The 10,653-nt window shown below is 41.4% G+C and overlaps 1 protein-coding gene across 1 annotated transcript in view; it reads left to right on the top strand.

Moving 5' to 3' along the window:
• The first annotated feature begins 283 nt into the window (after nt 1–283).
• The window catches only part of LOC131132751 (voltage-dependent calcium channel subunit alpha-2/delta-1-like), a 54,277-nt gene continuing 43,907 nt past the window's right edge, over nt 284–10,653 (top strand). The window contains exons 1-3 of the mRNA XM_058078664.2: nt 284–504; nt 6,359–6,440; nt 7,566–7,682. Coding sequence (XP_057934647.2) covers nt 425–504; nt 6,359–6,440; nt 7,566–7,682 — 279 coding nt within the window. The 5' untranslated portion in view covers nt 284–424. The remainder of the gene's footprint in view (nt 505–6,358; nt 6,441–7,565; nt 7,683–10,653) is intronic.

Below are 10,653 nucleotides of genomic sequence, written 5' to 3'. Positions count from 1 at the left end.
CGCTATAGCAGGGATTATTGACATTCGGACCGGAAGTCAAAGTGAAGCCGTTTTGTGGCCCCCTGCCCTCTAGTGGACACTTTTAGTATAGGTGGCGCCATGCGTGATATGAAGTCTATATGGCGATCCAAGAAGCACTTATGAGAAGATGGAAGCGTTGGAAAAGAGCCCGTAAAGAACGAGCAGGGCAACATGTCCACATTTGGAGGCCGTGTGTGACACCGCCCCCCTTTCCCGGTCTTTTTATGACAGTGTAACCGAGCCGGTGGGAGTGGGAGTGGGAGTGGGAGTGGGGGCGGGCTGATGTGATTTGTGTGCAGCAGAAGGAGACGAAGAAGAAGCAGACGCAGGACGACGCCGTGGATTTGTGGATCTTTATTATTCTTTAGGATATTTTCCCCGTGGTTTTCATCTGTAGAAAGCGATGGATTACTGCGCGTGTGTACTTTTGCTACTCTCCAGCGTGTCCTGCGTGTCCACCGGACAGTTCCCCAACGCGCACATGTGAGTACTAAAGTATCTTCTCACAGTATTAATCGTAGTATTGCAGTTTTTTTGGAGTTGTCTTTTGTGATTGCCACTGGCAATCAAAAGGAGAAAAAAAACAAACCTGGCAACACAACTTGTGAAAGCCGATATATTTGGGGGCTATTTTCTGCGGCGTGACACATACATACCCACGGGGGGGCGGTGGGTGTCAAATGTGTCAAACTTTGTTCTTTTTTTCATGATTTAACTCAACCCTTTGCGTGCTTGACGCTCTTCTCTCCACAATCATCACAATAACACAGCAGTTATGATTGCCATCATGTGTTTGTGTACTTCCTGTTTGGAAACCGCTAAATCCAAGATCCTCTATTATTGACAGACACCCTCTGCGGTTGTACTGAACAGCCGATATTTGACAGAAGCGCGACTATGAACACGCTGGTCAAAGATCTTCTACATATGTAGATCCTCTATTTGAGGAGGAGGGGAACTCTGCTGTTTTTAAGGACCTTATGCAAAAAAATGCCAGTCAAAGATGACCTGTATGTTAAAACTGTTGCTTTTTTAAAGGACCGACCAGAAAAAATGGAGTGCACTGCTGTTTTTAGGGACCTACTAAAATAGCTTATCGAGATCGTCTATATGAAAGGAGTGTTCTGCTGTTTTTTAAGACCAAGCTAGTCAAAAATTGTCTCTGTATGAGTGCTTTGCTGTTTTTTTATCACCTAATATAGCTAGTCAAAGATGGTCTATATGACAAATGTGCACTACTGTTTTGAAGGACATACTACAAAAAATGCTGGTGATGGATCCTCTATTTGACAGTAATATGTTGCTGTTTTTTAGGACCTAGCTAGTAAAAAAATATCTCTGTCACATGAGTGCTTTGCTGTTTTTTATCATCTAATATAGCTTGTCAAAAATGCTTGTGATGGATCCTCTATTTGACAGGAGCACACTGCTGTTTTTTAGGACCAAGCTAGTAAAAAATTGTCTCTGTCACATGAGTGCCTTGCTGTTTTTTATCATCTAATATAGCTTGTCAAAAATGCTGGTGATAGATCCTCTATTTGACAGTAGCACGTTGCTGTTTTTAGGACCAAGCTAGCAAAAAATTGTCTCTGTCACATGAGTGCTTTCCTGTTTTTTATCACCCAATATAGCTTGTCAAAAATGCTGGTGATGGATCCTCTATTTGACAGTAATAGGTTGCTGTTTTTTAGGACCAAGCTCGTAAAAAAATGTCTCTGTCACATGAGTGCTTTGCTGTTTTTTATCATCTAATATAGCTTGTCAAAAATGCTGGTGATAGATCCTCTATTTGATAGGAGCACACTGCTGTTTTTTTTGGAGCCTAGCTAGTCAAGATTGGCTGGCGACCAGTCCATAGGGTGTACCCCGCCTCTCGTCTGGAGACAGCTGGGATAGGCTCCAGCAAACCCCCGCAAAGTGAGCATAGAAAATGAATGGACTAGTCAAAGATGGTCTACATCACAGGAGTGCTCTGCTGTTTTTAAGGACCGACTCCGCTAGCCAAGGTCCCGTATATGACAGGAGAGTTTAGCTATTTTTTTCAGGACCTGACAGGTCAAAGGTCATCGACAGTACAAAGATATTTTTGTAGAGAGATGGTTCATACATATCTGTTGTGCTTAGACAGCCGAATGCAGATTGTGAATATCATCTGGAGGTTCTAGATGATCGTCAAGGGGCGTGGTGGCGTCCTCAGTGATGGGGGTGCGGGGAGCCATGATGGCACTCTGCCTAATGCTCCTCAGTGCGGTGATGTCAGACTTGCAGATATTCCATGGTCGCTAAGTGGATTGATCCGTGGCTCAAAGGCAGGCGGGCGGGCTGGTGTGGTGGGCTGACCCCCCACCCCCCCACCCCCCACCACCACCACTAAGTCACTATACTTTTGGATTTGGTTTTGCCCATTTGTAACCAATTTAGTGAGATACATCGTGGTCGTCTACACCCATGCACCCTTCATGTCATGTCTGCCTACGTCTCCATCTTGCATCTAAGCATCATCCGGTGTGAGAACTTATAATAAGCGTTCTATGTTGTTTATTCTATAGTTATGATATTACGCTTTTCATACATTTGATATTCTGTCCATTTCTACCGCTGGTTTGTTTTTTTTTAAAGGCTAAGTCGATTTCATGCTCAGCCAAAGAGCCACGCCGCTCTGCTCGCTGTCTTGTCTCGGCCAATCTTCTCCACCGTGGTAATGCGAGGAGGCACTTTATGTGAACACAACAACATTGGAACCGGGAGGAGGAGGAGGGGGCGGGGCTCTCGAAACACGGCGACAGGAAGTGAACTGAAGAGCGCATGTCATCAGTACGGCTAAAACGCAATGCAATGCTAACAAGGACGCTAAAACTCGTGGATGGGAAGGTTAGCGACGTTAAGTTTAGTTGTTTTTTTTTACACTTTCATGACAAATAAGAGCGCAAAATCGTACAAACAACACAGAAGATTTTTTTTGAAGTTGTAAAATGAATTCCAAGGTAAATAAGGGTGGCCATGCTTGTTATGTAAAAGTCTATAGATGCGCTTCCTGCGCTGCAGCTGTGAGCGGAGTGCCCACGTTGCCGTGGTAACAACCCAGTGGAAAGTTTCCTGGGAATTTCCATGTGGCTGTGAGGTACTGCCATGAGAACCGTTTTGTTTTTTTGAGGACTTTTTTTTTTATTTTCAGTGAAGTGTACACATAATCTGTAAAAGTGCTGAAGCGGCCATGAAGTGCTGAAATATCATAGGAAAATTGCCCAGGTGTGTTGCTGAGCAAAGTGGGCCCTCGACAGCCAGTGATGGCTTTGTGGAGACCCCCCCCCCAACCCCCAGGCTCCCACCATAATGGAGTGGTAGTGGCGAGACTGGAATTGTTTAATAGAGGCTTTTTGGAGCCATTTGGGGAACATGCTGCCATAGCGTTTACCTTAATTGGACATTTTCTCCAAAGAGGGGCTGGATTGGCTGTAATCTGTCTACTTATACACACTGGATACACTAGTGTGTGTGTGTGTGTGTGTGTTTTTTTTTGGGAAGAGAGCGGCTAAGTGGATGGATGCGTAGCGACGTTGGCGGCTCTGTGCGGAGGTGACAGGGCGCTCATCCCTGTGGTATCGTCTCTGGAGCACAGTAGGAAGTGACAGTGAGCAGAGTGAAAGATGGATACACGGGAAGGGGGGGGTGGCAAACCACGTCAGGACGAGCTAAGGAAGAGTGTTTGGGTGCTCTCGGTGTCGGATGTATTGGAGCCTTTGGAAGGTCAATAACTGACAGTCATAATATCAAATAGAATTATTGAAAATATTGAGAAACCTAACATTTTCAGAAACTACAGAGGGACTGGAAGTAACTGATTATTATATTATTAGCATACATACAGAATTATGGTAAATAGCCACAACATTGCATGACTGCTAATGCTACAATATTGATATTGTAATATCTCTGATGGTACAGTATTGATATTGTGAGGGACTGTGATATCGCTAATTGGACAATGTCAATATAACAATATTTCTAGTGATTAATATCAATATGTTCAAATTGCGATATCGCTAACGGTACAATATTGAAAATGTGAAGTACTGTGATATCGCTAATTGGACAAAGTCAATATAACAATATTTCTGGTGATTAATATCAATATGTTCAAATTGTGATATCGCTAACGGTACAATATCGAAAATGTGAAGTACTGTGATATTGCTAATTGGACAATGTCAATATAACAATATTTCTAGTGATTCATATCAATATGTTCAAATTGCGATATCGCTAACGGTACAATATCGAAAATGTGAAGTACTGTGATATCACTAATTGGACAATGTCAATATAACAATATTTCTAGTGATTAATATCAATATGTTCAAATTGCGATATCGCTAATGGTACAATATCAATAATGTGAAGTACTGTGATATCGCTAATTGGACAATGTCAATATAACAATATTTCTAATGATAAATATCAATATGTTCAAATTGCAATATCGCTAATGGTATAATATTGATATTGTGATATCTCTAATGGTCAATGTTGTGATTTCTCGAATTATACTACCATGTCAATATTGTGGGGTATCATAATATCTGTAATAGTACAATATCGATATTGTGATATCTCTAATGGTACAATTTTGATATTTGTTATTGCTAATGGCACAATATCCATATTGTGATATCGTTCATGGTACAATATCAGTATTGTAGATACCGTCATATCTCTAATTGGTCTATATCCTGGTATATAGATATCAATATTGTGAGATATCGTAATATCTCTAAAAGTACAATATTGTAAATAAATATGAATAAATATACAATATTTCGAATGGTACAATATGGATAGATACTGAAAGGTATCTTAATGTGCTAAGTGGTCGATATCATGATATAATGTAATAGTAGAATATTGATATTGTGAGCTACTATATCTACAGCTGTGACCTTTTTAGCGTTCCTAATTAGAACCTGTAATAGCTAAAAAAAAAAAAGTTTGGATAAACGTCATGAGAACTATTAGCGAAAGTCGTTAGCACTCAGCGTGACAACTGCTAGCCGAAGTGGTGACAAGAAGTGCCCCCGTGTTTTTGTTTCTTTTCCATAGCTCCAGTGAAAACAATCTATCAGCTTAGAATAAAAAATACATGAGCCCTTCCATAAAGAAAATTAACCTCTCGCCCAACCTCCATCCAACCCTGGCCCCCACCCCACGGCATACAGCGTGACAACCTCTTGACCTGCCGTAGCGTCAGGAAGGGGGGGGGGGGGGGGACTTTGACACAGGAGCCCTGAAGGGCCGTGTTGTCTTATTTAAAGCAAATCCAGTGTAACGTGAGACGGACATATTTAGCCTTTTGCCAGGGACAGCTGCTCGCTGCTGATAGAACAGTGTGGAACGTCCTGTCAGCACATAACGCCGCACACCAAATAAAACGTTGAAAGCACTTAGAAAGCGTCTAAAGGCTGCGGAGAACACTAATTAGCCGCATCCACTCATAAGCATCAACACCGCTTGCATAACTTCCTCAGCGCCGCCAAGAATGCGGAGCTTGTTACAGTAAGAGAACACCCAAGGAAAACCAGCCCAGTCTTGTTCCACTCTTTTTTACATCGGAATTCCTTCCTCTGAGAGCGAGTCGCTACGTTGCTGGCAGACTCCACGGTGGCCATATGAGAGTCGGCCGAGCGTGAGAACCGCTAGCCTCTTGGCCCTCGCACGTTTCTCGCTGAGTCACCAGCAACACCCACTTGCTAAGAAGCCTATTTCAATTATTTCTATTTGCACTCTATTTGTGGAACACCAGGAAATAGCTTGACGTTTCTAGTTAGCGGACTGGCATGTCTATTTAAAATTGATCATGTCAACTGCTAACATATTTTATTTTTTTTTACTTTTTTTACTCATTGTGAAAGCTAATGTTTCTTGTTAGAAAATTTCATAATTGCCAACCAACAGTTTTCTGGCATAGGAAACAAACAACAACTAAAAGCATTGGATTAGTTTGTTTGTTGTGATAAGCCAGCAATGCTAGCACGTCTGCCGTTGATGTCCCAACACAACACAATGTAAACATGTACATTTGCTCATGGGTTCTGTCAAGTGTTGTCTTTCTCTGTCCCATTTTTTTTGAGTGGAATACATTTGTCCCCCCCAACCCCTCCAGGGTGTGACACTCATACGTCCGTCTATGAATAACGCCCGTCTTAATGCACAGCTCGTGCAGCCTATTCACTCATGACTAAACATGATTATTATTTCATACATCAACACTTTAATGTAGTCATTCCATGATTGACACCTTCTATTGCCAATTAACTAATTGAACGCTTATGTGCGTCCGCAGGATAAAAGAATGGGTGGACCAGATGCAAAAGGACTTGATCACGCTAACAGACAAGGCGAGCGGCATCCAAAGTCTCATTCAGGTGAGTCTGGACGCCGTCTTTGGATGACCTTACTTGAATCCTTCCATTAAATGGAGTTTCTCATTAGCGCTAATGCTAATGCACTCTGCAAGCGCTCACCTTGTCCAAGAGCTAATAATAATGTGCAGATTCTCAAGTTGTACACTCACATTTCTAGTTAGACGTTCTCTCTGTGAATGCTACCATTTCTACTTACATGTAATTGTTTTCCTAGCTAACAATACCATTGCTAGTTAGCAGTTCTCGTTAGCAGTTCTAGTTAGCAGTTCTCGTGGTGAATGCTGCCATTTTTGTAACACTTCTGTCGGCTAACACTAACATTGCTTGCTAGCACTTATCACGGTGAATGCTAACATTTGTAGTTAGCGGTTCTCGTGGTGAACGTTAACGTATCTTAATTTTCTTGTGATTTGATGCTAAATGTTATTTTCAAAATGTGTTTGTTTTCTATCAAATCAGATCGTAATAAAATTTTAACATGAAAGCAAAATTGAATATCGTTTGACCTAGCAAGGTTTATATATAAAAAAAAATGAACAAACTCTCTTGCTAAACCTCAGATATCATAGGGAAAGTTGGTGGTACCCTGCTTGGTGAACATTCTCCAAAGCCAGCCTTAAAAACCATCATGGCAGCTGTTCGCTCTAGTTACTAGCATCAGACCGTTACCCAAAACCGCACTAAATTGTCTTGGAAAACTGAACAAACCGAACCGGAGCAGTAACATGTACAGTATCTTCCAGGAAAATACATAGCAGTGCCCTTTTAATATTGTTCTTGTACTAAAGCAATGCCTCGAGGAGAACCGATACGATGTTCACTTGGATGTCGGACATTGAAGAAAAAGACCTTCAGGCTGCAAAATAATTGGCTGTTTGGCATTTGTGATTTCACGGGATATTCCACATATGCGCAGTAAATGTCTATTCTTTTGTGATTATTATTATCGTTATAACGTAAGCTCACATGGCGCTTCGATGACCCGGCTCAGTCAAACATCAAATGGACGGTTAGATTCTTGTATCCATACTCACACCAAATTTGTTCATCCTCACATGTACCACCACTCCGCAAAGTTTTGTAGAAACGTCAAACAACATCTGACCTTCACTCCTTCCTCATCAGATCTATAAAAACCACCAGACGCACTTCAGCGTGGAGTCCAACAACGCCCGGCAGCTGGTGGCCACGGCCGCCGGGAACATCGAGAGGCTGCTGCAAAATCGCTCCAAAGCCCTGAAGGTGAGTCCAAGTCCATGCGGAGACGGCAGTAAATTGGACTTGACTTGACCATCGGGACAACCAATGGAAAGCCCGATGGCCTGCTTCCATGGTTACCTCACTGACTACTGACGACTCAACCTAGCCCAGCATTTTCATTCCTTGTTAGCGGCTCTCATTGGGAACGCAAACATTTCTAGTTAGCCATTGTCATGGGACATGCTAACATCTCTAATTAGAAGTTCTCATAGGGAATGCGAACATTTCTATTCATAGTTCTCATGGGCAACGCTAAGATTTCAAGGTAGCGGTTTTATTCATAAACGCCAAATTAGCCAGTTAGCAGTTGTCATGGGGAATGTTAATATTTCTAGTTAGCTGTTATCACGGGGAATGCTAATATTTCTAGTTAGAGGTTGTCACGGGGAACGCTAATATTTCTAGTTAGCTGTTGTCATGGGGAATTCTAATACTTCTCGTTCGCAGTTGTCATGGGGAATTCTAATACTTCTCGTTCGCAGTTGTCATGGGGAATGCTAATATTTCCACTTAGCAGTTGTCATTTGGAATGCTAAATATTTCTCGTTAGCTGTCGTCACGGGGAATGCTAACATTTCTAGTTAGCTGTTGTCACGGGGAATGCTAACATTTTTAGTTAGCAGTTGTCATAGGGAATGCTAATATTTCTATTTAGCAGTTGTCCTGGGGAATGCTAATATTTCTAGTTAGCAGTTGTCATGGGGAATGCTAATATTTCTAGTTAGCTGTTGTCACGGAGAATACTAATATTTCCAGTTAGCAGTTGTCATTTGGAATGCTAATATTTCTAGTTAGCAGTTGTCATGGGGAATGCTAATATTTCAAGTTAGCTGTTGTCATGGGGAACGCTAATATTTCTAGTCAGTTGTCACGGGGAATGCTAAGATTTCTAGTCAGCTGTTGTCACTGGGAATGCTAATATTTCTAGTTAGCTGTTGTCACAGGGAATGCTAACATTTCTAGTTAGCTGTTGTCACGGAGAATGCGAATATTTCTAGTTAGCAGTTGTCACAGGGAATGCTAATATTTCTAGTTAGCTGTTGTCACGGGGAACGCTAATATTTCTAGTTAGCAGTTTTCATTGGGAACGCAAACATGTCTACTCGGCAGTTGTCATGGTAAATGCTAACATTTCTCGTTAGCCGTTTTCATGAGGTATGCTAACAGTTCAACTCAGAGTTCTGATGGTGAATGATAGCATTTCTAGTTAGCAGTTCTTGTGGTGAATGCTAATGTTTATAGTTAGAAGCCCACAAAATGATCCCATCCACTCGGGGCTTTAGCATCTCTCTGTGATGTGGTGGGCATTTTTAGCCGAATCCTAAGAAGACGCTAACTTCCGTCAACTGCTTTGCTATCGTATTTATGTTACCTAGCTTTTTTTGTAATTACAGACAAACACTGTGACGCATTCGGGCCATTTAGTTCCATCACTTTGACCTGCGCATCTCTGTGGATGTGGACACAGATATCCAGGCCACCTCTTGACTCCTGTGACTCTGTCGCCATTTATTATTAAACATCTCCTCTTATCCAGTACACTTTGATGGCTCTGCGGTTATCTCCGCCCAGTGGAATATGGCTAGTTGCTAAGCGCTCATCAGGACATTTCCCAAGGACATGGCCGCCTTCCAGGAGTGCCCAGACTGAGCCGCTCGACCCCGTCCAGACAATGGAGATGAGACAGCTGAAGATCCAGCTCTTTAAGTGACGATTGGGGTTATTTTAAGGAGTCGGTAGATGACCCAAAAAAAAAACCAGCTTCAGCCTCTCCTGTTGCTTCCATTGATGGAACGCCTCTTCATCTCTGGGTTACCATGACGCCCCGGTCGCCTAGCAACATCCTAAACAGACCGAATCCCTCTCTTGGCTGTTAAAGTTCCCTCCGCTGCACTTTCATGTTCATTAGGATGTCACTTGACTAACGGCCCTCTAAGCGTTGAAAGCCTTGTGTAGTGGCGCATAATTACAGAGGATCACTGATCTGGCTGTTGCAAGAGTGCCTTATTAAAGTGACACCGTGAGTCATGAGACGCCGCCGTTAACGCCTTAATCACGGGCTGCGCTCGCACACGAGCACCACATGTTCACGTCGCACGCTCGTGCATCTGACTTTAGCGCCAGTCTCTTGATTTTATGTCTAAATTGTGAACAGTGTTGATTACCGTGCGAGTGAGCGTGTCCCCATCCCAACATCCCACAACGGGAGCGACGCAGCGAACATGTTGCCAGTCATCAACAGCAGATGCTCGTGTTTTGGTCTCCCGAGCACATCGCTAAACAGGTGGCAGCTGTTGGGATGAAAGAAGGTGGATGGGTTTTCTGTTTACGTGCATGGAAAAACCTCTTAGAGAGCGTTTGAAACACGGGAGCACATTCTTAACGCCACCTCTGTGATTTGTGCTTTTAGGGAATATATCTATATGTGTCATATCTCATCTTGAATACACTGCTACCTTCATTCTATTCAAATTTAGTGTTCCCTCGCTACAGCACGGTTTACTTTTTCGCTAATTTTTCAAAGTGTAATTTTGCAGTGTATGAATGCACATTGTGTTCTGCATCCTTGTGGTGTCTTTTATATATATATAGTATTTTTATAGTATTTTTTTAAATTAAATTTTTTATTTAAAAAATACGATATATATATATATATATATATATATATATATATAGTATTTTCTGGATGATAAGTCGCTCCGGAGTATAAGTCTCACAAGGCCAAAAATGCATTGTATTTTTAAAATAAAAAATTAAATTAAAATAAAAAAATACGATATATATATATATTAAATTAAAATAAAAAATATGATATATATAAATATATCATATTTTTTATTATATTTTAATTAAATTTTTTATTTTAAAAATACGATACATTTTTAAAATAAAAAATTAAATTAAAATAAAAATATGATATATATATATATCGTATTTTTATTTTATTTTACTT

The sequence above is a fragment of the Doryrhamphus excisus genome, linkage group LG2 (genome assembly GCF_037039965.1).
Source record: "Doryrhamphus excisus strain RoL-2023G ecotype Guam linkage group LG2, RoL_Dexc_Guam_v1.1, whole genome shotgun sequence".
Lineage (NCBI taxonomy): Eukaryota > Metazoa > Chordata > Actinopteri > Syngnathiformes > Syngnathidae > Doryrhamphus > Doryrhamphus excisus.
The sequence above is the reverse complement of the archived record's forward strand: the minus strand, read 5'-3'. Positions and strand labels throughout refer to the sequence as shown.